The 27,532-nt window shown below is 40.4% G+C and overlaps 3 protein-coding genes across 4 annotated transcripts; all 3 read left to right on the forward strand.

The window, feature by feature from the left end:
• Window positions 1-926: 926 nt before the first annotated feature.
• On the forward strand, window positions 927-6,821 carry LOC122034535 (protein DETOXIFICATION 42-like). 2 transcript variants are annotated; one of them, XM_042593825.1, is made up of 14 exons: window positions 927-1,458; window positions 1,721-1,793; window positions 1,891-2,012; window positions 2,675-2,884; window positions 3,039-3,229; window positions 3,960-4,095; window positions 4,994-5,090; window positions 5,197-5,297; window positions 5,471-5,634; window positions 5,866-5,937; window positions 6,018-6,134; window positions 6,225-6,320; window positions 6,388-6,509; window positions 6,583-6,821. In XM_042593825.1, the coding sequence occupies exons 2-14, from the start codon at window positions 1,756-1,758 to the stop codon at window positions 6,617-6,619; spliced, it is 1,503 nt and encodes a 500-aa protein (XP_042449759.1). In that variant the 5' UTR covers window positions 927-1,458; window positions 1,721-1,755; the 3' UTR covers window positions 6,620-6,821. The 2 variants fall into 2 exon arrangements, with proteins under 2 accessions (XP_042449759.1, XP_042449760.1); XM_042593826.1 differs by having other exon boundaries at window positions 1,728-1,793.
• A 50-nt stretch (window positions 6,822-6,871) lies between these two features.
• LOC122034536 lies at window positions 6,872-7,420 on the forward strand. Its single transcript, XM_042593827.1, has one exon. The coding sequence runs from the start codon at window positions 6,872-6,874 to the stop codon at window positions 7,151-7,153; it is 282 nt and encodes a 93-aa protein (XP_042449761.1). The 3' UTR covers window positions 7,154-7,420.
• A 7,813-nt stretch (window positions 7,421-15,233) lies between these two features.
• Window positions 15,234-16,170, forward strand: LOC122035116 (cysteine proteinase inhibitor 8-like). The gene has a single exon (XM_042594507.1). It carries the CDS (start codon window positions 15,257-15,259, stop codon window positions 15,920-15,922), a length of 666 nt encoding a protein of 221 aa, XP_042450441.1. The 5' UTR covers window positions 15,234-15,256; the 3' UTR covers window positions 15,923-16,170.
• Window positions 16,171-27,532: the final 11,362 nt, after the last annotated feature.

Raw genomic sequence — 27,532 nt, forward strand, 5'->3', positions numbered from 1 at the left:
AACTGAAATAATAATTATTCTTATAAATTCAGCACACCATACGCAATATATGATTGCTACTGATGGAGGAGCTTAAGGTGACGAGTCAATTCATTTGATGCAAAGCCATGAATCCAGCGGCCGAATCAATCGCTGTTATACGACGTCGCCGTCCTCCTTTTCCATCGCGTCGTGGACGTTCACCGTCCACCATAAAAACACTGCCAAGCAGAAGCGGGCAGAGGAGCTCGCAATGGCCGGGCACGGTCTAGCTCGTAACATTCCTGTCCAAGTAAAATAAATAAATAAATAAAATAAAAATAAAACTCCAATCTAGATAACTTTTGATTAAAATAAAGAAAAAAGTTATTTAATTTAGGGTTTTTGATGTGTGCAAATGTTTTAATAATTTTCTATCCTTAAACCAGTTTTTTTTTCTCATTCGATTCTCTCGTTTTTCTCTATCCGTACCCACCTACTCTTATCCCTAAACTAAAATCATTGACTATGCCCCTCGACTAGTCAATTATGCAGTCTCAAGCTTTCATGATTATAAAATAAAATAATCTTATAATTATTTAAATCGCACAGCAGTATTTTTATTTTACCACTTTAATAGTTTTTTTAAATCAAATCTTAATTTAATGTGAAAATATATTATTAAATTTTAAAATCAAATAACATGCCAAAAGATTAATATTTTAAAATCAAACTGAAGATCAAACCAACCAAGCGGATTGGATTAGTCCAATTAAAATTTTAAAACACTGAATAAAAATCATCACGTCAGCATATTTATTTATTTATTTATCTTTTTTTTAACACAATTCTAGTTTTATTAAAACTTAATTACGGAAGTATTTTAGTATAAAAAGCAAATAATTTTATTTTTAGGTAAAATGTCTTTTTAGAGAGATTACGCTTTTAGGAAAGCAAAGAAAGTGTTCTTAATTGTTTCCCTTCTCAAGGATTTGTAAGTAGGGAAGTTCTACCATTGCACCATCAAATTCCACTGGTTGATGGTGTCAGTGGATGGCCGACTACCACTGGCAGCAATACTAGATTCGGAAAGGCTTCAACGCCATCCACTGCTTTGCCTTTTGCTCATCGAATTGGAATCCCCCCGTTGCCATTTGCATGCCTCAGTCGCAAGTCCCAGGTCGCCACTACAGCAGCTTGGCCGTTGGCATCACCACCACAAAGGCAGCGGCATCTCTAATAGTAGTACAGCGACCAGGTGGCTACGAAAGGCTACTGTTACATGATTGCAGAGGTTCAAGGGGAAAGAAAGCATGGTGAAAGTTATCAGTCGGTCTCATCCACTCCCAATATAATCCACCACCAAAAAAGACCCCTTTTTTTTTCTCTTCCATTCCTCTTCGCCATTTCCACTTCTTGCAACTGTCTAATTAAATCCTCCCTCTTGTGGTAAGAAGGTAAAGCTGCGTGTGCAGAGCCATTCTTCACCCTTCTCCACAGGTGAGTGACGAACTTGGTTGGCACGGCAGTGCGCCATCTGTTTCGGAACGTTTTCTTCTTCTTTTGTCTTTTCCGAAGAGCCGGTGGCACTGCTTTTCATGTTTCGATTAATGAACTTTTCTAGAAAATAACTATAATAAAGAATAACAAAATATTTTCTTCGTCGTGAGAATTAGAACTTGATGGACAAGAATGTCGAGGAGCGAAATTTTTCCTGGCTTTGAACGATATTATCTTACTAAAAGATAGATTTTTTGGATAGGTTTCAGGCTGCTAGATTCGTCTACCTTGTTGTTGATGTCTTCTCCTCTTCGAGTATTATTCCCAAATCCACGGTGCGCATCTCCTGATAAGCTGGATTTACAATCCTGAGTTGTTTAGTTTCTTGGGTGGTTTTAAAAGCTTTGTTTTGTTTACTAACGTGTGGAATAGGAATTCCTTCAAGTTGGACGAACTTGGACTAGAGATTATGAGGATTGCTTTCCCGGCTGCACTAGCGCTTCTAGCCGATCCCATTGCCTCGTTGATTGACACTGGTTTCGTTGGTCACATAGGTTAGTTTGGTTGTTCCATCTCTATCTGTCATGGCCCCCTGTTTTTGAAGTACCTTGCGTATTGAAATTTTAGATGTTCTTTGTTCTTTATGCTCATTATGTAGGCTTGAATTGCTGCTAGATGTTGTAGGCAAAAGATTCAAAAAAAAAAAAAAACCAATCTAGGAGATATTTGTACTTTTGATTTGTGAAATGTTTATAAACTTGATTTCATTTAATGACCACTTATAACTGCTCTTTGATCAAATAAACATGTGAATTTGGAGGAAGAAAGAATTCATTTGACTTAATCTTTTTCTGTCTGTACACTGTCTGCAAAATAGGAGGTTTGTTTTGTTCATTCAAATTTTGAAATTGAAAGTTGTACCCCCAGTTTTCCATCTTTTACATGCAACTGAAGAGCTGGAAATTCATATATTTTTGTTTTCATCTTCCCTTATCGAATGTCGATTCCTTTTACCCTGTAACAGCAAATTCTGTGAATGTAATATTGCACTTATTATACTCCACATTCTTTCTTTTCCTGTGGTTTTGCGTTTTCATCTGATACATCCGCTGAGACTGATTAATTAGTTGACCAACAAATTAAATTGGCTCATTGATATCAGACTGTTTGTTGCGGTTTTATTTTTCATCTTTCAAATTTTATCCATCTATCACAGGTCCAGTTGAGCTTGCAGCAGTGGGTGTGTCAATTGCAGTGTTCAATCAAGTATCACGAATTGCGATCTTTCCCCTTGTTAGTGTTACAACATCCTTTGTTGCTGAGGAAGATGCTGCAAGCAAAGATGAAAATGTACATGGAGAAAATAGGGAAAACCAAGGGTCCTTCCTAGAGGAGGGTGAAATGGAAGAATTAGTACCCGTAACTGGTAGGCAACGATTTTGATTATTGCTATCTCGGTAATTATGATCTAATCTTTAGCAGAAATACTAGGCAATATATCAAAATTTTGTTCAGCTATTTTCTGCATTAAAAATATTCATCAGTATTTGAAGCATTAAAATTTTCTGCTGGTTTATCAGATAGTGATAAACTTGCATGCACATTCTCTTCGTCTTCCGATAAATCCTCCACGACAACTGAATTCGGGCATCGTAAACATATTCCATCAGCATCTTCAGCATTAGTAGTCGGTGGCACGCTTGGTCTTCTTCAAACTTTATTACTTGCTTTTGCAGCAAGACCTATCTTGAATTATATGGGTGTCAAATATGTGAGTAAACAATATTTTCCTTTTCATTTCACAAAGATTCATATTTTGTCATTATTTTGACTACTTGACTATGCCATCATCATCTTTGTTGACAAGTTTCAGCATTGCACAAAAACTTTCCACACTAAACTGTTGCTATGAATTGTTCCCTAGTATAGTTTTGATGCCAATTATTTGGATTGTGATAACTATTTGTTTGCAAAAGAAACTCTTTTCAATACCTCAGCAAGTCTTAGATTAGATCCACTTTGCACCCATTTGTGCTTAGATGAGAAAATTGATCTATTGACTTATTAGGCCTAATCATGGGTCCATAATTCTTAAGCTCAAATTAGTAGTAACTAATTCATCTATGCTTATAAAGCTTGTTTAGTGTAGAACTTGCACTATGCCCAGTGCACTAGTCAATCCTCAATAGGATATTTCTATCACAGCCAAGGTCCAAGATGAGCTCACTATGTGGGCTAGCGAGGTGCTACTCGGTCAAGACAAGGTTGGCATTGGCTGAGGCCTGCCCGACCTGTGTTAGGCATGTCACACCCTTAGTTGGAGGAGGGTGCGATTTAGCCCTTTCGATATCCCTATTTAGAAGAGGGTACATGGATAACCTCCAAACTCATATAATATCTGTTTACATGCATAATGTAGTATCTTTATTTGTCTGTTGATACTTCCAGTTTATTTGAGATGAGCTTTGCCATTACTATAACAGGGCATGTTTTTTCACTAGGATTCCCCTATGATGGCACCGGCATCTCAGTACTTGATACTGCGGTCTCTTGGTGCTCCGGCTGTTCTCTTATCTTTGGCAACGCAAGGTGTTTTTAGAGGATTCAAGGACACAACAACTCCTCTTTATGCTACTGGTAGGATTACATTTAAACATCATGTTAGACTTGGAGAATTCTTCCCTCACCCAAACTGCCAAAAGATCTTCTCTATGTCAATGTCGGTGCATGGCTTTACTCTTTCTGTCGATTGCTTTCTTTGCCATTTATAAAATAGAACTTCTAAGGATTGCAATGAAAGGTTATGTTGTGTTTCTTTTAATCATCTTATCAGAAATTGGAACCTACAATAGGCAAACCCATTATCATTATTTTCCTATCATTGCAGCTCTTTTCTGTTTACATTGCCGTTAACAGTTGGAGAATCTATACAACAAAATGAGAGAGAAACCACATGGGTCCAAACAGTAGTTTTCTAGTTCATCTGTCTCAAGAAACTTCCATTATTAACTTGTCAATCACTTCCGTATGGGTAAAGAATTTCTTGAAACTTGACCATTCATACTATGTTTTGTCAGTCTCACATGTAGAGTTGTGAACTAATATCCTTTGGCATCATAATCTTATCAACTAAACTTCCCCTCAAAATCCTGAAGATAAATAGTTAACATCTAAGCAGCAGCCTAATATCAGGACAAGTTTCTGTTACTTTTTACCTTTATGATGAGCTTAGCTATAGAAGTTCTGAAGATTCAACAAAATTGTCAACTTTTTCAAATTGGACGAATTGGATCCATTTGTTGATTTTGTTCCTGAAAAATCCTGCAAAAATTTTGAGGCTTACTCAATGATCTATCTATTTATTTTACTCATACATACGTTAGCAAACTCTTTGTATGCAATAAACCACAATGTCAATAAAATGGTGAAGCAGCATGCTTAGCATCACAGTTTTCCGCAATTCTCCTTCCTTTTTCTAATCCTATTATACGTGGGCATTAAATCAACTAAAATTATTTCTTTCTGATCAACTCAGTTGCTGGAGATACAACCAATATAATCTTGGATCCACTATTTATATTCTCCTTCCACTTAGGTGTTAGTGGTGCCGCAGTTGCTCATGTTATTTCTCAGTAAGTATATATAACTTCTACCAAAAAAATAGTACTTTTGCTTGGAACACTAATTAATTCCTTATTTCTGTGCACTTTAGCTAATTGATGGGTTGCCTAATTGCAGATACCTAATTGCTCTAATACTCCTGTGGAGATTGCTGAGACAAGTTGATGTGTTGCCTCCTAGTATCAAGGATCTGCAGTTCAGTCGGTTCTTAAAAAACGGTAACTAACTTCAATGAATATGCCACACTAATTAAGTAATTATTGTCAATTTACTAAGTATTATGAAAATGTGGGTGATTGTTCATGCATCTGCTAGACCCATTATTTCTGTAGTAATTCACAATGCACGAAACATTTTTGTTTGTTTGTTTGTTTTAATTTCTGGGTTCCAGGTTTTCTACTGCTCGCACGGGTGATTGCTGTAACATTCTGTGTGACATTAGCTGCATCAATGGCCGCACGACAAGGGCCAGTACCCATGGCCGCATTTCAGATATGCTTGCAGATTTGGTTGGCTACTTCTCTTCTAGCTGATGGTTTGGCTGTTGCAGGACAGGTTAGGAACTTTTACCAATTTCCTGGCAAACTATTTTATATGTCAGACAGGAAAAGGGAAGAAATTGAAACTATGACTACTAGTCTCTGTACATTCTCAAAATAGACAGCAGAAATCGATCAAGAAGCTTCATTCACTAAGCAAAACTACAAAGCAAAATACTATGAGGAACAAGTTTCATTCTTTACCTATTTAACCTACAGTGTGGTTAATCCATCAGATCCTTTTCAGGCCATACTTGCTAGTGCATTTGCCCGAAGAGATCACACTACAGCAACCTTTGCTGCATCACGCGTTCTTCAAGTATACTTTTCTATCTCCTTCTTTGTGAATATGAGTTACCATTTCTTGCCTTGGAACTAAATGTTAGATCATGACGGCAGTGGGGTATGGCTCTGGGGCTGCTCCTATGCATCACGCTCGGAATTGGTTTGCAATTTGTATCAACATTATTCACCAAGGATACTGAAGTCCGGCGACTCATTCGCATCGGCATCCCGGTACTCGACCAATACTTGAGCTGATTGCCGAGCAGCATAATTTTGCTGGAATATCAATATCAACTGGTTAACAAGTTCATTTCCTTTCAGTTTGTTGCCCTGACTCAACCAATAAATGCGTTGGCTTTCGTCTTCGACGGTATCAACTATGGCGCATCAGATTTCGCCTACTCCGCATATTCCATGGTAATTAAGTGGCTTTGCTTGATGTTAATGCTCAGTGACCATCTTATCATCATACATGATGCTTCAGATCCTGGTGGCCATTGTTAGTATTACATGCTTGATCGTATTATCCTCTCTTTACGGATTCACTGGAATCTGGATATCTCTAACCATTTACATGAGTCTGAGGATGTTTGCTGGATTCTGGAGGTAAACCTTCATCATAAATCTTTGCAATTACACACAAACACAAGCTTTTAATTCCCATGTAAAATATATGCAGAATAGGGACAGCGAAGGGTCCATGGGCCTTCCTTTAAGACTTGACCGAGGTTTGTCGGAGGAAGGAGCTTGATGTTTAATTCTGGTGGCGCAAATTTATCGGGCCGTCAACGTCGAACTGGTCTACGCTTCCTCTGGACGTGTCCTGTTGTGGTTGTTGTTGTGTTTTTTCGATTTGGTCAGACAACGAAAACTAATAACAAGCAACCGTTTCTCTCGCGAAGTTGCGCTGCGAGATCATCCTTCCACGTCTCTTCTCACGTTTGCTTTCTGCCTGGCTATATTATTATATGTCCTCCCTCGCTAATTCGCCGGGTGGTGGTCGTCAGATCGTCGGATCGTCGGGTGATAGAGACGGGAAGGTGGCGGAGATGCTGCAGCTTCTGTTCGCGGTGGCCTTCTCGGCGGTGCCGCTGACGCTTTACGTGCCGCCGATCCGGAGCCTGAACCCGTTCGTGGAGGCGGTGGAGGCGCTCTTCAGGGAGGTGGCCGTGTTCTCGATGCGGGCTTACCCGCGGATCCGGCTTGGCGTCGGCCGCATCATGGCCGTCGCCGCCCGCGCGCGCCGTTAGCTAGTTTGGGTGTTTTCCCGGTTTCCTAAATGTAGATCGAGGGACGGTTTTGCTCGTTTAGTAATTTCTGCAGCGTTTAGAACAAACGAGGAACCTTAATTTTTTGAACAAATCAGACTCCCCAGTTTGAATTCCTGGCCAGAAGAATTAGAGTTAGTTCAATCAATTGTATTGAATGAGGCACCTTAATTTTTAGGTCAATAATATTCCTTCTGGGCAGATTTTATTCATCAATTGACTAAAATATGTCCATGATTTTTTTTTCCATTTTTTTAAATCCATCCTCCTGAACTAAAAGTCTCAGCAAAATCAGGTGAGTTTCAGTGAATCCTTTGCCTCTTCTCTTCTCTCTACTGACAACGTAACTAAAGCTTAGAAGTTTAACTAGAAAATCGATTATAATCACTAACAGTCCATTCTTTGATTTATTGAATTTTATGTTAAATTTGTATTTATATACGTGTTGCTTTGTTATTCAGACTTGATATTTTACTTCTCCTTTAGTTGCTTTTATACTAATTTTAAAATTCAGAAATTAATATCTGTACTTGATTTTGTTATGGGAAAAAGATTTATTGAGCATATGGCTGATATGATGCTATTCTAATTATTTATTTTAGCAGAAATGGTTAACAGGAAATCAGTTTTCAGGTACTATTTGTTAGAAATTGAATTAAAGTTGAATGATAAATATTTTATGTTCATGGATCAATTGAAATATAAATCTTATAATTTATGTATCTAATTAATGATATATAGTCTAGGAGTTATTATTGAATAATATAAATTTTCATGTAATATAAAGTTGCAAGGTAAATATTTTTTTTTCAATACAAAAGTCATTATACCATAATTCTTTTCTCTTCCTGGAAACTTTTTGGGAGCCCACTACCTTTCAACTAAGTGGTATCAGGGCCAATGACATCAAAATCCTTTTCTTTCCAATACCCTCAACTTACCAAACTCAACTATGAGAATTTGCCACTTAAAATGAAGACTATTCTTGGATCCCAAGGAGTATGAATTATCGTTGAAAATGGTTTTGAAGAACCCTTAGATGTGGCAACTCTATCTCAAAACCAAAAGGATGCTTTGGAGAAAGAAAGAAAGAAACAAAGAGAAATCAAGGTGCTCTTACCATCATCCATCAAGGTTTGGATGAAGACATGTTTGAGAAAATAGCCAATGAGACAATATCAAAGAAAGCGTGGGAGACACTTCGCAACTCTATTATGGGAGTAGACAAGGTGAAGAAAGTGCGACTTCAAACTCTAAGGGCTGAGTTTGAATCACTCTTTATAAAGGAGAGTGAACATATCTCTAACTATTTTACAAGAGTTTTTACTATTGTTAATCAAATGAAGAGACTTGGAGAAACCGTGCCTAACATTCGAGTAATTGAGAAGGTACTACACTCTCTTAGAACAAAATTTAATCATGTTGTTGTAATTGAAGAGTTTAAAGATTTGGAGATCATGATCGTTGATGAATTAAACAGATCATTACGAGCTCATGAAGAAAAAATGAACTGTGTAAAACAAGAACAATCAGAACATGTATTACAAGACGACTAATTTCAAGACCAAAAGAGGTGGTTCTAGTAGAGGTCAAGGCTAAGGATGAGGTAAAGGCAGAGGTTAAATATATGGCCATGGTCAAAGGAGTGATAAGCAACCTTCTCAATTTGATAAAAGAAATAAAATATTTACAAGAGGTCGTGGAAGAGCAAGAGGAAGAGGTAACTATGTGAGGTATGATGATAGAAGAAACAAATCTCAAATTGAATGTTATTCTTGTCACAAATTTAGACATTATGCTTGGGAGTGTTAATCAAACATGGAAGATGAAGAGACAAATCTAATAGAGAACAAGGAAGATGATGTAGATCAATCCTTGTTTCTTGCACTCAAGGAGGATTATAGTGAAAAAGCAAACACATGGTACCTTGATAATGGAGCTAGCAATCATATGACGAGTAATAAAAGTAAATTGGTGGAGCTTGATACAAGCAAGAAAGGTTTTGTAAGCTTTGGAGATAACACAAAGGTGAAGATTGAAGGAAAATGTACAATTTTCTTGGAACAAAGAATGATGGTCATAAAATACTTTGTGATGTTTATTATGTTCTAAAATTGACTAACAATATATTAAGTATTGGTCAACTTTTGGAAAGAAATTACAAGATTCATATAAATGATTGTATACGTTGGCTATGAGATTAATATTCTGACCTTGTTGCTAAGGTATCTATAACTAAGAACAGGATGTTCTTATTGGACTTGAAGAACTGCGGACCTATGTGTTTGAAAACTTGTATCTAGGATCCATTGTGGATTTGACATATGAGGCTTGACCATTTGAATTTTGATCGGCTCAAAGCTTTGGCAGATCATAAGATGATAAAAGGGATTCCAAAAATTGATCATCCTGATTAATTATGTGAAGCATGCTTACTAGGCAACATCCAAGAAAGAGCTTTCCAAAGCAATTTGTTTCAAGAGCAACCAAATGACTTCAACTTGTCCATGCTAATGTTTGTAGTCCTATCAAGCTTGAATCTCTCAATAAAAGCTATTACTTTGTGCTCTTTATTGATGATTTCAGTAGAAAGATATGAGTTTATTTTTTTGAATAAAAAATCTAAGATATGTGGTACATTCGTAAAGTTCAAAGCTCTTGTTGAAAAAGAAAATAGATATCAAATTTAAGCATTAAGAACTAATAGGGGTGGTGAATTTACATCTAATGAATTTAACAATTTTTGTGAGTTGCATGAAATTCGTCGTCTTTTAACAATTCCAAGATCACTCCAACAAAATGGAGTTGCTGAAAGAAAGAATAGGATAATACTTAATATAGCAAGGAGTATGTTAAAGTCTAAAGAAATGTTTAAGGAGTTTTGGTTGAAGCTGTGGTATGTGCTGTATATATTTTAAATCGATCACCAACAAAGAACTTGAAGAATGTAACACCTCAAGAAGCATGAAATAGGTGGAAGCTAACTATATCACATCTACGAATATTTGGATCTATTGCATTTGCACATGTTCCTGAACAAAAAAGATCCAAGTTAAATGATCGGAGTTAGAAACTTATTTTCATTGGATATGATGAAATTTCCAAGGGGTATAGATTGTATAATCCATACAAAGGAAGAATTATGATTAGCCGAGATGTAGAATTTAATGAAGATGAAACATGGGATTGGAGCTCTAAGGAAGAACAAGGGTCTTATGATTTTCTTCCTTACTTTGATGTGGAGCAAGAAGTCCAAGAGGAATCTACTCCACTAGCAATTCCACATGCACCTGGGTTATCAATCACACTAGAATCATCTTCAGGAGAAAAGAACTCCAAAATATTGAAGTCTTGATGACATCTACAATGAAACTCATACTATTGATGAAATGAGTTTGTTTTGTTTATTTACGGATGTTGAAACTTTGAGCTTTGAAGAAGCAAAAGTGGATGAAAAATAGAGAGGAGCCATGGATGAAGAAATGCAAGTCAGTGTAAAGAATGATATTTGGGAATTAGTATCTCTTTCAAAAGATAATAAGACTATTAGAGTTAAATGGGTGTACAAGACAAAGATTAATTTCAATGGAGAAGTAGAAAGGTATAAATCACGACTTGTTGCTAAAGACTATAAGTAAAAATAAGGTATTGATTATGATGAGATATTTGCTCCGGTAACTCGATTGGAGACAATCTGTTTGCTGATACCTCTTGTCGTTCAAAATCATTAGAAGATTTATCAATTAGATGTTAAATCTGCCTTTCTCAATTGTTATCTTAATGAAGATGTTTACATTAAACAATCTATTAGATATATGGTTAAGGGCATGAAGACAAGGTCTTGAAGCTAAAGAAGGAATTTTATGGTCTTAAACAGAACAATTAATTTGACAAATATTTACAAGAAAATGATTTCTTGAGATGCACTTTATATGAAAGAAGAACTCATGAGTATGCACTAGTATGAAAGAAGAAGGTCAAAGTTTCTTACTTGTTTGCATTTATGTGGATGATTTTATATTTACAGGAAATAATCAAAAAATAATTGGAGAATTCAAGAAAGCCATGAGTCATGAATTTGAGATGACTGACATGAGACTCATGACTTATTTCTTGGGAATCCAAGTAAAGCAAATGGAGGATGGTGTAGGATCATAGACACATGAGAGGGGAGAGGTGAATCACGTGATTTTAAAAATATTTTTTTTTCTAATTTTTAAACCGAGTGCGCAACAAAAAAATAGTTAAACACAAAAGAGTGAGACAAGACATATGATTTACTTAGTTCGAAGCCTTCAACAACTCCTACTCCAAGACCCATGCTCTTTGGATCTTTCTAATGGTAATCCATTAAATTTGAATCTTGAATATAAAATATGAGGACAAGTGTAACACCTTACATTTCCTATGCAAATATAATAATAAGCATGCACAATAATAGATTCATTACCAACACGAAGATGCCGAAATGGATGTGCTTATGTGTTGGTGTCGGTCTACTAGCAGAGGTCGAATGTAGTCATCTAGAAGTAAGGTAGCAATGCGCGTAGCAGTATGAAGTCAAACCATCTAGATGGTTGAGGAATTGCATAGTAAATTTGTAGTTAAGCCTATTCTCGAAGCCCTTTTAAATAGTGTTGGAGACGCCTCCAATAGCGCTTATTTGATCTGCAACCTTTGGTCTTTATTCGTGTGAGGGAGCCTCTATTAGCTCCGAGGCACCTCCAATACGCTTTGAGGCCCCTCCAATGTGCTCTGAGGCTTCTCCAATGCACTTTGAGGTGCCTCCAATGCGCTCTAAGGTGCCTACCTACAACAAAACTCTATCCTCAAATTTTATCCGCGTGAAGGCACCTCCGTCTTATCCAAGGCACCTCCATTCAACTCTGAAGCGCCTCCCCATAGCTCAGAGGTGCCTCAAGCACTATTTATCTAAGGCTAACTTTTACATTTTAGCTTCTACAAAATATGTTAGTCCAAATAACAAATATACTGCAAAACAGAGTTAGCATATGAATAAAATAAATAAATTTATGACTTAAATCTTGTCTTACCAAGACTATGATATAGTCATTGTCTAAACTTAGATTTCTAAAATGGATCTAAGTTAGTCTAGTGTCTACAGCCCCACTGGGCTCGTCCTCACTGGATAATTTTTCTCTAGTACTTACCTTACTTACCATTTGTTGACTTACTTGACCTTGACCCACCAGGACTTTATGCCAGATACTCCATCTGGACTTCAGCCGGTTGTTAGATCTCATGGATCCAACTAGACTTCCTACTAGATATCAACCTATCTAGTCTTCCCGTGCTGTTATCAACATAACTAGACTTTAGCCTGGTGTCAGGCTCCATCAAGTCTCTTAGTTTTGTACACTTGGTAAATATGTTAGAAAATACAACATCTAACTTTAAACCATTTGTCATTCATCAAAATCCGAGTTTGACCATTGGTACTTAACTGTACCAACAGATGGAACTTTTATTTCACAAGAAAGTTATGCAAAAGAGGTTCTTAAGAAGTTCAATATGTTCAATTGTAAACCAATTAATAGTTAATTGTAGTTAAGCCTATGCTCGAAGCCCTTTTTAATAGTGTTGGAGACGCCTCCAATAGTGCTTATCCAATCCACAACCTCTAGTCTTTATCCGCGTAAGGGAGCCTCTATTAGCTCCGAGGCACCTCCAATACGCTTCGAGGCCCCTCCAATGTGCTCTAAGGCCTCTCCAATGCACTCTGAGGTGCCTCCAATGCACTCTGAGGCGCTTACCCACAACAAAACTCTATCATCAAATTTTATCCGCATGAGGGCACCTCCGTCCTATCCAGGGCGCCTCCATTCAGCTCTGAGGCATCTCCCCATAGCTCCGAGGACCTCGAGCACCATTCATCTGAGGTTAACTTTTACATTTTAGCTCTTACAAAATATGTTAGTATAAATAAAAAAATACTTTGCAAAATAGAGTGAGCACATGAATAAAATAAATAAATTTATGACTTAGATTCTGTTTTACCAAGACTAGAATCTAGTTATTATTTAAACTTAGACTTCTAAAATGGATCTAAATTAGACTAGCGTCTACAACCCCACTAGGCTCGTCTTTACTGGATCACTTTCCTCCAGTGCTTACCTCACTTACTATTTGCCGACTTACTCGACCTTGACCCACTAAGACTTTATGTCAGATACCCCATCTGGACTTCAGCCGGTTGTTAGGTTTCGCTGACCCAACTAAATTTCCTACTAGATATCAACTTATCTGGTTTTCAAGTGCTAGTTACCAACATAACTAGACTTCAGCCTGGTATTAGGTCCCATCAATTCTTTCAGTCCTGTACACTTGGTAAATATGTTAGAAAATATAACATTTAAATTTAAACTATTTTTCATTTATCAAAATCTAAACTTGATTATTGGTGTTTAATTGCACCAACAGATGACACTTTTATTTCATAAGAAAGTTATGCGAAAGAGATTCTTAGAAAGTTCAATATATTTAATTGTAAACCAGTTAATACTCCTATGCAATTTGGATCACAATTATCCAAAGTGAAGAAAGGAGAAGAGATGATTGATCCAATTGCTTTTAGAAATCTTATTAGAAGCTTGAGATACTTAACTTGTATAAGACTCAACATTTTATTTGTAGTTGGAGTTGTGAGTTGATTTTTGGAAAATCCAACTGAGTCTCACATGTTGGCAGCAAAGAAGATACTTTGTTATATTAAAGGTACTTTTAATTATTGTATTCTTTATTCATCCTCTAACAAATACAAGTTGATGGATTATTGTGACAGCGATTTTACGGAAGACATTGACGATAAAAAATCACAACTGGTTTTATATTATTTTGGGGAAATAATGTAATTTCGTGGAGTTCAAAAAACCAAGTCATTGTGACACTTTTTAGTTGTGAAGCTGAGTATGTTATAGCTACTTCTTGCACTTGTCATGCTATATGGTTGAGAAGATTGTTAATGGAACTTCATTTGGAGCAAGAAGATGCTACCAGGATCATAATTGATAATAAGTCAGCTCAAAGTATAGTAAAGAATATGGTGTTGCATAGCATAGTAAGCATATTGATACAAGATATCATTTTATTTGGGAATACATTACAAAGAAAAAAAGTTGAACTTGAGTATGTGAAGACTATGGATCAAATTGTTGATATTTTTACAACCACTTGATGATTTTCAAAGATTGAAATTCATGCTTGGAATAAGGAGATTCAAGTTTAAAGGGGAGTGTTAGAAGTTGAATTAAACTTAAAATATATTAACTATAAATGTTTTATGTATATAAATTAAGTAAAACTTAAATCTTATAATTTATATATCTAGATAGAATAAATTCATGTATCTACTTAATGATGATGTATGGTCTAAAATTTTTTATTGAATAGTATAAAATAAAGATGTAAGATAAATATTTTTTTTAATATAAAAGTCATTATTCCATAATTCTACCCCTTCCAACACTATTAACATAACTTGTTAATAAAAATTCATTTGATTTTTTTTAAAAAAATTGAATTGGGATAAAAACAAAATGAATTCAGTCAATAACCGAGAAGTCACCCTCCAAACAGCATATATTTTTTTAACTTCTATCAACCAGTTTTGTACCCAGGCAGATTTCGATAATCTTGTATTCAATCAGGCAGACAGCATCTCCTCTCTGTGCAGCGATAGCCCACTGAAGTGCAGACACTTACAGTGCTGTTACGTGATTTGTGGTCGTTAGAGTCAAGCAAGCTGTCACTTCGACCCACCAAACTATTCAATATTTCAGATACTTCCCCGCGAAGCAATCCATGACTTCTCTCACGAAGGGATCTTCACGAGAGAAATCATATCCGAAAAGATGATCATGACCTCCCTTCATGCCTTGCAAGCTAGAACAAAGACTAATCTAAAATTTAATAGCTTATTAATCTCAATCTGGTGGTTGTTTGCACTTAAAATGACTCTAGAAGCACTTAATTTACGAAGTTAAATCTAGTTTATATGAGGAAATCATACCATAAATTGATAAACAAGATAAGAAGAAGAGCGTGGTGGTGAGTCTGACATGGGACATGGGACATGGGAAAGGGGGAAATCTTCCAAGTGGCTTACGGAGCCAAATTTCGACGCGGAACGTCCACAGTTTTCCTCGGGCAAAAACATTCGTCGGTTCCATCCCGCACGGCGTCACCCACGTTCGCGTCCCCACCCGTGACCTCAGGCGCGGAACGACCTTCCAATCAATCAGCGCGTACAAGCCACGCACCCATTTCCTCGCCTTTCCTTTAAATCCACACCCAAACCAACCATTCCAATCCCAGAGCCATCAGCGGTTCAGCACCATGAGACCATCCGTCCTCCTCCGCACCATCTGCCTTCTCCCTCTCCTCCTCGCCTTCTTCGCCGGCGGCGTCGCCGCGGCGAGGGCTCCGGCAAGTTCTCGTGGGCCTCTGGTCGGCGGGTGGACGCCGATCGCGAACGTGAACGACGTGCACGTCCAGGAGCTGGCGGCGTTCGCGGTGTCGGAGCACAACAAGACGCAGAACGACGGGTCCCGGCTGACGCTGGTCCGAGTGTTGAAAGCGGAGCGGCAGGTGGTGGCCGGGACCAACTACCGACTGGATCTGAGCGTGAAGGATGCGAACGGCGCCGCGGCCTCGTACCAGGCCGTGGTCTGGGAGAAGCCCTGGCAGAACTTCCGCCAGCTCACCTCCTTCGTCCGACTTTCCAAGACCTAACGAAGTAATTTCTCGGCGTCGAATCACCAGTCGAGTAGATCAGGCTCCTGCGTGTGACAAATAAGGGCATCAATAATGTACCTGTGGACTGTGGTGACGATATATGTCATAATGTTTACTTTTTGTTAGAATTATTTTGCACGATGTGTTTAGGGTGTGTGACGTTTGTGAATGGCAACGCCTCTCTACTGCAATTGAAGTGTCTCAGCTCCGCTTGCTGATAATAAAGAACTTAGAAATTGTTATCAGTCCTTTCATTCAGAATCAATTTTTGCTAAAGCGGAGATTTGGTTGCATATATTATGGCTACAGTTGTGTCTGATTTTCTTTTTAATCCCTGGATCCAATATAATTGGATTTGGTTTATTTATGAAATCCATATGATACGGTACGTAATGATGGGATCTGATAAGACATGATAATCAGAAGTCAAGGAGACGTGACAGTCAGAAGTCAAGAGGACGCGACAGTCAGAAATCAATGGGACGCGACAGTCAGAAGTACCAAGGGGACGCGACACTCAGAAGTCAATGACAAATGGTAGTCAGCAGGTGAAAAGAGGAAGCAAGACTTGGTGGCGACGTCAACCACCTGATTCTCGGTCAGGTTCTCACAGATCGAAGCTCCAGGTTGGGGACAACGAGGTCGGGTTCTCACAGATCGAATCTCTAAGTCAGGGACACCTGGGTAGGTAGTCGAGGGAATACCTGACCGGGATTTGACTGCCGGGCTTTTGCGACACAATCGTACCGGAATCGGGTGCACTTAGCAAGCTAACTCCTGGGTTGTCAACTCCTGATCGACTCCTGGATGATCTCTCCACAACTCCCGACCTCCACAGTCTGAGTCAGATGGTACACCCTACCGATCATCCCAAGCTGTTCTATTCATACCGAATTAGGAACATACCCGGTCAGGACAAGAGGCGCTACAGGACAACCAGGTCAGAGAATCGTAACCGCCTGTCAGAGAATAACTGCAACGTGTCAAGGAATATTCCAACGGTCCGCAATCACCTGCAAATGGAACTCTCCTGCAACCTATAAGAGGATGTCATGTGTCCTCTAACATCCGACAAGTCCTAACACCTGACATTCTCTGATATCGGTCAGGTTCCAGAAGGTACGCACTGTCATATAAAAGGGGAGGTCCTCTCCCTTTCGCAGGTACGCTCTATCGTACATTCGCACTTGTTTTCTACTTTCTTTCCACTTCGTACACTGTTCTTCTGGGGGAAAAGTACTTGACTTGAGCGTCAGAGGACCTGCTCCGGGGACATTTTCCCTGATTTTTTGCCTCTAATGCTAGTGGGCTCGTCTGAATGTGCGCAGAGCTCAGGTACCGTCAGTTCCAACCTCATTGCCCATCAGCACCACGTGGGAGCTCCTTTGCGGAAGAAGATACGAGAAAGGTGTCTCAGTCGTCTCTCCGTCAACGTCTGCGCTAGCTCACTTGGCCTTCATCTGACTCAGATTCCGGACATGATCAATTTGGCGTCGTCTGTGGGAACTTCTTCGCCTGTTCTGGAATGTGATGATGGAGGATACGGGACGAATCAACGTGACCATGACGGTAGGGGAGTACGATATGTTCAAGGAATCTAAGAGAAGAGCGACTTCCGAAAAACAGACCACTGCCTCGCGACCATACAAAATGTCTGTTGTTTCCAAGGACCCAACTCATGTTTTAGGCACAGGGTCTAAGAGGAAGCAACCCGAGGAATTCCCCCCGGCTTTCTACCGGGAGCCAGTCCCGGACTACTACCATAAGGGTCCGGACTGTTATAATAAAAAAGAGCAACCACAAGCCTCTATGGCAGAAAGTTCCCCGCCCAGGGATTCAAAGAAGGAAAAGACTATAGCTCTCCGGGAGGAACCCCGAGGAGAACTTGATGAGCAAGTGTCTTTCTCTTTAAGGGTGCTAGAAGAGAAACTACCCAAGGGATACAAGCCACTAGCCATCGGAGAATATGATGGCAGTAAGGATCCGGAAGACCATCTCTGCAAGTTCTGGAACGCGATGTTGTTACATTAGTACAGCGAAACTATTAAGTGCCAGGAGTTTCTGAATACTCTTTCTAGCTCGACATAGAAATGGTTTGATGGATTACCGAGCGGGTCTATCACTTGTTTATATGATTTTAAAGCTGTCTTCCTGCGCCACTTCGCCAGTAGCTGAAAATACCAGAAAACGGACCATTGTCTCTTCGCTCTTAAGCAGGGGTCGGTCGAACCTTTACGAAGTTATATCAAGAGCTTCAACCAGGTGGCTCAGGATGTCCCGTCTACCACCCTAGAAATGATAGATCGAGTAGTACGATAGGGGGGGGGGTGAATATCGCGTCTTTTTAAAACTATTCTTTATCTTTAAAAGTCAGAATTAAGCAGCGCAAAATAAAGAGAGACAAAAGCGTTTACTTCGTTCGGAGCCTAGCTCGACTCCTACTCGAAGGCCCGCGGTCCTTGACCGCACCGATGGGCAAAGCACTATAATCCTTCTTTCCGAAATCCTCGGAAAGAAGTGAATCGTACAAGTACAAATATGTAAGATAGTAACACTCCTACTATCTTACAGAAATTAAGTGTAGTACTAAAATAAATATATACCGACAATAGTAGTAAATCGTAGCTCGACCGGCACTGTTGGATGAAGTCGCTTGCAAACTTGATGATGACGTGTAGCGTGAGCAGCTTGCAGAAGAGCACAAGAGTTGATCAGAAAGTTCTAGTGAGCTTCTGACTTCGAGCACTTTTTATAGGTGTGCTGAAGGTTCGGTCGATCGATCCCACTATTCGGTCGACCGAACCCGCTCCATTCCTTCCTGGCTGAAGTCCGAAGCTGGCTCGATCTTTTGCATTTACTGGTCTTTAATGGTTCGGTCGACCGAACCATCTTTTCGATCGACCGAACAAGCCTTTTCCTTGTTCGTCGAAATCTGCAAGAGATCTTCTTTTAATGCTATTTAATGCTGATTAGATCGGTCGACCGATCCCTGGTCCGGTCGACCGATCCCTGGTCCGGTCGACCGATCAAGCTTCGATCGGACTGTGCTTCGCTTTGGTCTGAACTGATCTCTGGTCTGAGTCAAGCTGGTTCGGTTGACCGATCCTCCTGTTCGGTCGATCAATCAGGCTGAATCTGCAAAACAGAGTTAAACAATATTTCTACAAAACAAAGGTTAGCACAGTAATATAATGCATGAGTAATATAGACAGTAGAACTGTCTTAATCTCAACTTGGAAACCTTCCCGGTTTCTTTAGTTGTATTAGCTACCTAAGGTTGTTTCCTTTAGGAACCCGACCTCACTATCGCTCCTCCAGTTTCATACCTCAACTTACCTGCCAAACATTGGTCCTCCAGACCTGTTTGGACTTTTTCTTGCTCAGTATCTGATCGCCCGATCCACTAAGACTTTTCCTACAATACTACATTAGCCAACAGCAATAATAGTAATATAGAATACAATGGTAAACTTAAACTTAGATTTACCGAGATCCGCTGGTCCGATCGACCGTGCGTGGTCGACCGGAAACCATCCGATCAACCTTGCTTGGAGTTCACTCTTCCAAGACTTCTCGTTACCTAAGGTTACCACCCCTTAGGATTTTCTCCACTTGGCTTCACTTATCAAGACTCAGTATTCAGCTACACAGGGATCAAGTCCTCTAGACCTATCCACCTGGCTTCCACGATATACTGAGATTTCCCTTACCTAGCCTACAACTAGGACTCAGTATTCGGCTACCCAGGGATCAAGTCCTCCAGACCTATCCACCTGGCTTCCACGATATACAGAGATTTCTCTCCTTGCCTAGCCTCCAACTAGGACTTCCCTAGATCAAGCTCCATACTTAAACATACTTAAACATATTTGTCTGACATTAAAACCTTAGAGGTCGATTGCACTAACAAGAAATACTGATGAACGTTTTTTCTCATGGACTAGTAGAGGGGGAGTTCTTCCGGGATCTCATTCGAGACCCCGTGAAGAACTTCGATGAGATGCTCAGGAAAGCGACTAGCTATATCAACATGGAATAGGCTCAGGCCGCTTGACGCAAAGCAGACAAGGCTCCTACTCCTACCAACAAGCCAGAGAAAAGGCCACCTCAACCGCCAGCTCAGCCTCTTCCGCGCGCCCGAGACGCTCGACCACCTTTTCCTCCTGGTCAGGATCTTAGGTTGGCCCATCATGTGGCAGCGGTTCAAGCCCCGAGACCTGAACCCTGGAGGTCGCGGTATTGCACTTACCATCGCTCCCACACCCATGCCACTAGTGATTGCTTCCAGTTCACTTGAGACTCTTGGCTCGCCGCTGAGCTGGGCTTACCTCCGCTTGAGATCGCGCCCAAGACTCAGTAGAGGATACTGGCCAACCAACAGGCCGGGGCAGGTGCAGGTCAGCCTGGCAGACCCCAGCCTGAAAATGTGGGACAAGGAAATCAGCAGCCTGGTCGTAACCTAGAACCTAGGGAAGCCCAGGAAGATGAAAATCGGAGAAACACGGCCATCCACGAGATAAGTGATAACCATGATTTTACTGCATTATTTTGATTCATTTATGCATGGTTTTGATGTTGGTTTCATAGTTTAAATCATGGTTACATTACATTTTTTGTGCATTGCATAGATTTTGGACTTAATTGCAAATTATATTATTTTTGGTGTTATTTGATGCTAATATTTGATTCTTATTTTGTAGGCATCAAAGGATCTTAGATTTGGATCTATTTGGACCGAAATTGGGCTCGAATCGGAGTTTAAACAAGAAGATCAAGCTTTGGATCGATTTTGGCCGTTTATCAAGAATAGGACAGATCTGGACCATCCGTTGAAGATCTAGCCGATCCAACCTAATGGAGAGTAGATATGAGCCATTGATGAAGATCCAAAAGTTTTGATCCAGACCTGAGTTCATCTAGCCATTGATCCAGCCGAATTAATCTGGGCCGTTCAATGAAGACTGGGCCGATCTGGGCCATCCAGTGATGATCTGATCGATCCGACCTACGGGAGGGTAGATCCAGACCCTAGATCAACATCAGTACCTTCAGATCGGATTTTGGGCAAACTTTCACCGTTGATTTAGCTCCAAATTAATCCCAGCCGTCCATTCAGATCTGGAACAGATTCAAAACAGAAGCTACAGTGTGCTTTCTGTTTCGTCGACTCCACAGCGTGCAGCAGCTTCGTCTCCGCGGCGTTTCTTCGGATTCCGACCCCTTTCCTTCTCCGATCAATTTCCCGAGCTTCTACCTTGGTGGAAGACTTCCTAGAAGCTCATCCCGATCATCTGGAGCACCGGCGAGTGTTCTCTCCGGCGAAAAATCTGCTCACGGCGACTTCTCTGTTTTCGCCAGATTTGGAGGTGGTCTTCCAAATCTGCGCTCCGATTCCCATCAGTGACGCTTGGAGGTGGTCCGCCGGCGTTATTGAGCTTCATCCGATGCCCATCTGCAATCCACGACTTCCATCCAGATTCAGAGAGCTCCGGTAGCAGATTTCCAGCATTTTCGGCATTTTCTTGGGTTCGGGTTGTTTTCAGCGTGTCGGGGGTGGTCCGTCGGCACTTGTGAGCATTCCTCGAACTGATTTGCAGCTTAGAATCTCCACTGAGGTCCGAAATTGGGTGGTTTCGATTTTGGTACTCTTGTGTGACGGCAAGAGTATGAAGTTTGTGAGTTGATTGTGAGAGGATTGGTTTTTATTTCATTCTAGTTCTTTTTGCTACTGTTTTATAGTTTAGAACTTGTTTCTTTTAATGATTGTTATGTTTTTATGCAAGTAATTTAGTATTTCATTACCTTGTTGTAGTTTAATTTGAGTTTAATTTATTGCTTGGTTAAGTGTTTAGAGTTTAAATTTAAGCTAGGGTTTTAATTGGTGTTGTAGATCAGATTTATTTGCATCTTGTATTTCATTCCTTAGTTTAAGAGTGTGTCAATGATTTAATCTCAATGTAGGAGTGACAATGCGTTAAGGTTTGATTGTTGGCACATAGGTAGGTTTTAGTTATGCTTTAGATTAATTTCTTAATTGCTGTGTTTTTCCTCTGTTAGATTTAGATTTAAAGCTTAAATTCCCCCAATTCCATTTTTATATCGAAAACCCCAAAAATAGGAATAAAAAGACAATCCTAGATTACATCATATGTTGATTCCTCGAGAGCGATCCTGGGCTCGTTACTACAACGTTATTGTGAAATTAAGGGGTTCAGTGAAATATATATTTATTAATTTGATAAGCCCATTCGTGACAGTAAATTATATGCTTATCAATAAGCATGATCTCAGAATGACCTATAGATGGAGACTTTGCCCGGGCTTGGAAATCTCACGAGAGACGCCTGGAGATACATGCTGTCGGATGCAACCGGGAGTAAGCCGCAAGGCCCATCATCAGCTTTGGGCCTCAAGACCTGGAAGGACTGGAGCTCCCACATGACGATGCCTTGATAATCAAGGTAGTCATCACTAACAAGTCATCACTAACAGTCGCATGGCTAGAGTTTTCGTGGATACCGAAAGCTCTGTCAACGTGTTATTCAAAAGTGTATTCGAGAGCATGCAAATCGACGCCAGCGAACTCCAACCCATGGTCACCTCACTATATGGCTTCACAGGCAATGAGGTACGACCCATGGGTCAGATCAAGTTAGCAATATCTTTAGGTAGTGAGCCCCTAGTGAGGATGCGGAGGAGCACCTTCATAGTGGTGGATTCGTCGTCCTCATACAATGCCATCTTAGGGAGAGCAACATTGCACGAGTTCTGGGCGGCAGTTTCCACTTTTCATCAGAAAATCAAATTCCCTATGGGGGACCAGGTCGGGGAAGTTAGAGGTGAGCAGCTGGTCTCTCGTAGGTGCTACATTGATATGGTGAAGGTGGAGGCTCGCAAGACTCAACGAACTCAAGATAGCGGGATCCATGTCATTCAGGAGGAGCCTTTGCCTATAGAAGAGGAGCCCATCCTCTGGGAGGAGGTACAACTCTATCCTGAGCGCCCGGAGAGTGTCACCTGCATATCCAATGAGCCCAATGCTTGACTCGTAACAGGGATATTTTCGCTTAGTCCCCTGAGGAGCTGCTTGGGGTCAAGCCCAAGGTGGCTGAGCACAGATTGCACCTTCTGCCTGACTCTCAACCGGTCAAGTAGAAGAAGAGGAATTTCTAAGCCTGGCAAAATAAGATCATTTGAGCTGAGGTAGATCAACTCAGGAAAGCAGGTCACATTAGGGAGGTACAATTCCTGTCCTGGCTCTTTAATGTGATCCTCGTAGCTAAACCCAACAACAAGTGGAGAGTCTGCATCGACTTCCGGGACCTCAACCGCGCTAGCTCTGAGGATTGCTACCCGCTGCCAAGAATCAATCAGATGGTGGATTCGACCTCAGGCTGTGAAAGGATTTGTATGTTGAATGATTATAAAGGATACCACCAGATCCCGTTGGCGCGAGAAGATCAAGAAAATGTTAGCTTCATCATGGCAGATGGTACGGTGCGTTCCCACAGACGGCGCCAATTTGATCATGTCCGAGTGCTAAGTCGACAGACACTGGGGGTGTGGCGCTATCGTTGACGGCGTACGATCCTCCGACTGGTGTGAGCCTCCGGTGGAAACCTGCAAGCACAAAATCGGGCCAGGAAGGGGTTCCCCATGACGACCCTCCGACGCTCAAGTCAACTTCGGCGGGAAGAGATCAAGACAGAATGACGGGAATGAAAACTGTAGCTACAATGATGCAGAATGCATACCTCCGTCGAAGCCTGGGGGTCCTTATATAGGGCTCCCAGGGGGATGCGTGCATGCATCCCAAAGCGTGCACGCTCCTTAAAACATACCTGGAATGTCCGTGTCAGAAAAGCATGTCTGGTGCCATGCCACAATCGTCCGGGCATATCTCTGACGTGACAGTGGAAACTTCCACCGTATGATTCTCTGTCTGGTCCAACCGCCAACCATGCTATCTGTCGGCGACACACGTCTCGAGAAGGATATCCTAAGCTGCTCCCTTTGTCCCCTTCCGCGCCTTGTCCGTTTTGGGCCGAGCGGAAGAGCCGCTCGGCCCCGTAGGGCTCGGACCTGAAGGCGTGCCGGACCGAGCGAGAATGCTTCCTTAGTTGAGCTGCAGTTCAGCCGAGCGGACATGCCGCTCGGCTCAGCAATTTCTCTGTACTTGGCAGCTTGTGAGCGTCGGAAACCCGACTCGTGGTCGAGCTATCTTCGCGCCAGCCTTGGCACGATCCTGGCCGAGCGGCCATAAGACTTCTCCAGGCCGGGCGACCATAAGACCTATCTGATCGGCCGAACCCGTAGGTTGACCCCTCTGACCTTAACCTCCACGTGTCGTTGATCCTTACCCATGCGGGTCCCCCTATGCTTACCGCCAGATCAATAAGTTTTATAAATTGAACATCTTTACTATTATGATTGATAATGTAATAATGCATAGTATAAGTACGAAACATAAATTGACTGATGAGAATTCTTTCATGTTGTTGCATAAGCATTTAAGACATATATCCAAACAATGGCTAGAAAGGTTAATGTGCATAAAATTCTTGATTTCCTTGACATGTCACACTTTGATGTTTGCATATAGTGTGTTAAGGGGAAGATCACTAATAAAAGGAATAAGAGGCTAGCCATTGTAGTAATGTTTTGGAGCTAATACATACGGGCATATATGGACCATTCCCTAAGGCATCTTGGAATGGATACACATATTTTATTAGCTTCATAGAAGACTATTCTAGATTTAGCTATCTGTACCTTATTCATGAAAAGCCATAATCTGTGGACATGTTCAAAATTTTTAAAGTCGAAGTTGAACTTCAACTAGGTAAGAAAATTAAAGCCTTCTGATCCAATCATGGAGGTGAATATTACGATCGATATGATGGAGTAGGTGAATAACGTCCAGGACCTTTTATGAATTACCTTGCTGAGTGTGGGATTATGCCTTAGTATACCATGTCTAGTACTCTTAGTTAGAATAGTGTAGTTGAACATTAAATCATACCCTAAAAGACATAATAAGAAGTATGATGATTTTCACTTCTCTACTAGAGTCTTTGTGCGGTGAAATACTTAAGACTACAATTTCTCTACTCAATAGTATTGGTACAGGTTGTACTAATAATTAGGTTTTGATGTATGACAAATAGGTAAAGTTAAATGTGTATGTTTAAACTCTTTACTAAGTGTGCAAGACATGATGAGTCTAAAAGACTAGAACACCAACGGAAGTCCAGCTAGGTTGATAGCTGATACGAAGTCCAAATTGATTGAGATCTAGTAGGAGGAAGTCCAGCTAGATTGATAGCTGGCAAGAAGTCTAGATCGGTTGAGATATGGAAGAAGGAAGTCCAGATTGGTTAAATCGGGAAGGAAGTCCTGGTAGATCAAGGGACTTGAAGTCTGCAGTTGGTAAGTGGAGATAAGCAACTGGAGGAAAGATCCAGTGAGAGCGCATTCTCGATTGAGGGAACTATAAGCGTCAGTCTAGCTTAGGTCCATTTGAAAACCTAAGCTGAGACCTTGACTAGATCCTAGTCCCAGAGAGACAGAATCTAATTACTACTACTATCCTGTTGTATCGTGTTAACTTTATTTTGCAGGATAAACTTATTTTTTGTTACCTGGACTAACTCTTTTTTACAGAAAAGAAAATACTGAAAAAGGATTTCCGGGCGCTTGGAAGAGATCCGAGCACCTGGACCAGCTTTACCCGGGCGGCTGCCCGACACCTGGGTGGTCCGAGCGCCCAAAGCTGATCTAGGCACCCATAGGGGGTCCGGACACCCGAAGGTGGATAAACTTTGCAGATGAAGTTTCGACGAGAGATCGTCACGTCAATAATGGTCCAGGCGCCTGGAACCCCTCTGATCATCACTACAAGTTTCATTCTTACGTACTACTATGAAAAGACTCCGACAACATCGAATAACTGCTCCAAAGTTCAAAGAATGAAAGCTTTCACATCCCTTTCTATTTGTCAGTAACAATTATTTCAGTTCTTATACTCAATACTTGTAAGACATTATTTGAACAAATAGTGATTGCTTAACGAAAGCGATCGATGATCGTGGGCCTTGGAGTAGGAGTCGTCACAGGCTCGGAACCAAGTAAAACTTGGCTTGTTATCATTGTCATTATTCCATTGTGTAACTCATTTTAACTCGTGATTTTTTACGATCACGGGCCTTGGAGTAGGACCAGTCGATTGGTCCACTTTGGTTGTTAGAACAGAAGTATTCTGTTATCTTCCAGTCCAACCACGTATGTACCAGTCGACTGGTCAATCCTAAACCTAGGGTTTACCTGAGTACATTCTCTCATACACTCATCCTTACCCACACAACTTTGACTTTATCTTATAGCCTCCTCCATCAGCCTTGCATCCTCAAAGGCTTCCTCATCCTTCACGCTTTGCCTTCAAAAGTTTCCTTCGGCCTTGTTCTTATTGTTGAGTCTTCTATTGCTAAGAGCTTTTCGCTCTAAGACTTCAACATTGGTAAGTCACATTTGGACTTACATTGCCAAGACTACATACTTAGACTGACACTGCCAAAACTCCACTTGGACTTTCACTATTGCTAATATTACACTTGGACTTTTCCTTTGCCAAAATCACATTTGGACTTTCCTTGTTGTACTTACATCCTGCACAATCACAAACGCATATTAAATACAATAATAAACCTAACTTAAACCTTTGCCCAAACATTAAAATCTATGGTCACACCAATTGCTCCAACAGTTTCTAGCGGTTAAAGAAAGAGTTTAGAGTCGTCAGGTCATGATAAAGCACATGAGCACTTATTCCCTGTTGGCCGATCCACTCACCAAAGGATTTTTGCCTAAGGTGTTTTATGCACATGTTGTGGATATGAGAGTCATTCTTATGGAAAAAGAACTCATCTAGTAGGAATCTATATTTATTTTATTATTCTGTATTGATTAATAAAGATAAGCATTTGTTTTGATTATTGTACGTACTTAAATTTTAAAATATTAATGGAAATTTATGTGTTTGTTTGACACTTTGACTATGATATCATCATTTACTACTGTTGTTTATTATTTGATGTTTATAAATATGATACAAATTCCTTTTGGAATCATAAAGTTTGAATCATGATTTGCTATTGCAGTTTAACATAAAGTATTTTGCAAATATGATTTGACCTCTTTTGAGATCATCTTAGGACCAGTTAGAAATTAACATGTATTGATCATATTTCATGTAATTTCCACTCTATATATCCACATCTATGTCATTAATGACATTGATATTTGATTATTGTTGGAGCTTGTTATGGTTATATATGTTGGTGCAATTGACCTCTAGGATTTCGATGTTTGACAATGCACCTAAGTCTGGTCAGTTTGACCAAGGGTTAATCTAAATAAGACTTGATATTTGGAAGAGAGTAGTCTAGTCAGGATTAAATGATTAGCAAGTGAGAAGTCCTAACTAAAGGTTAGGCAAGTAGAAGTCCTGGTGAGTAAAACTGGGCCCTAGTGAGTGAAGCTAGGTGGTGGAAGTCCTGGTGAGTGAAGTTGGGCCCTAGTGAGTGAAGCTAGGTAGTGGAAGTCCTAGTG

The sequence above is a fragment of the Zingiber officinale genome, chromosome 11B (assembly GCF_018446385.1).
Source record: "Zingiber officinale cultivar Zhangliang chromosome 11B, Zo_v1.1, whole genome shotgun sequence".
Taxonomy (NCBI): Eukaryota; Viridiplantae; Streptophyta; class Magnoliopsida; order Zingiberales; family Zingiberaceae; genus Zingiber; species Zingiber officinale.

Excerpts from the sequence above, each read along its gene's own strand:
- LOC122034535 (XM_042593825.1), top strand. The coding sequence starts at position 1,756 with ATGTCTTCTCCTCTTCGAGTATTATTCCCAAATCCACG. Across the intron at positions 4,096-4,993 it reads AACTCCTCTTTATGCTACTG|TTGCTGGAGATACAACCAAT; the intron begins GTAGGATTACAT and ends TGATCAACTCAG. Across the intron at positions 5,091-5,196 it reads GTTGCTCATGTTATTTCTCA|ATACCTAATTGCTCTAATAC; the intron begins GTAAGTATATAT and ends GCCTAATTGCAG.
- LOC122034536 (XM_042593827.1), top strand. The coding sequence starts at position 6,872 with ATGTCCTCCCTCGCTAATTCGCCGGGTGGTGGTCGTCAGATCGTCGGA.
- LOC122035116 (XM_042594507.1), top strand. The coding sequence starts at position 15,257 with ATGGGACATGGGAAAGGGGGAAATCTTCCAAGTGGCTTACGGAGCCAA.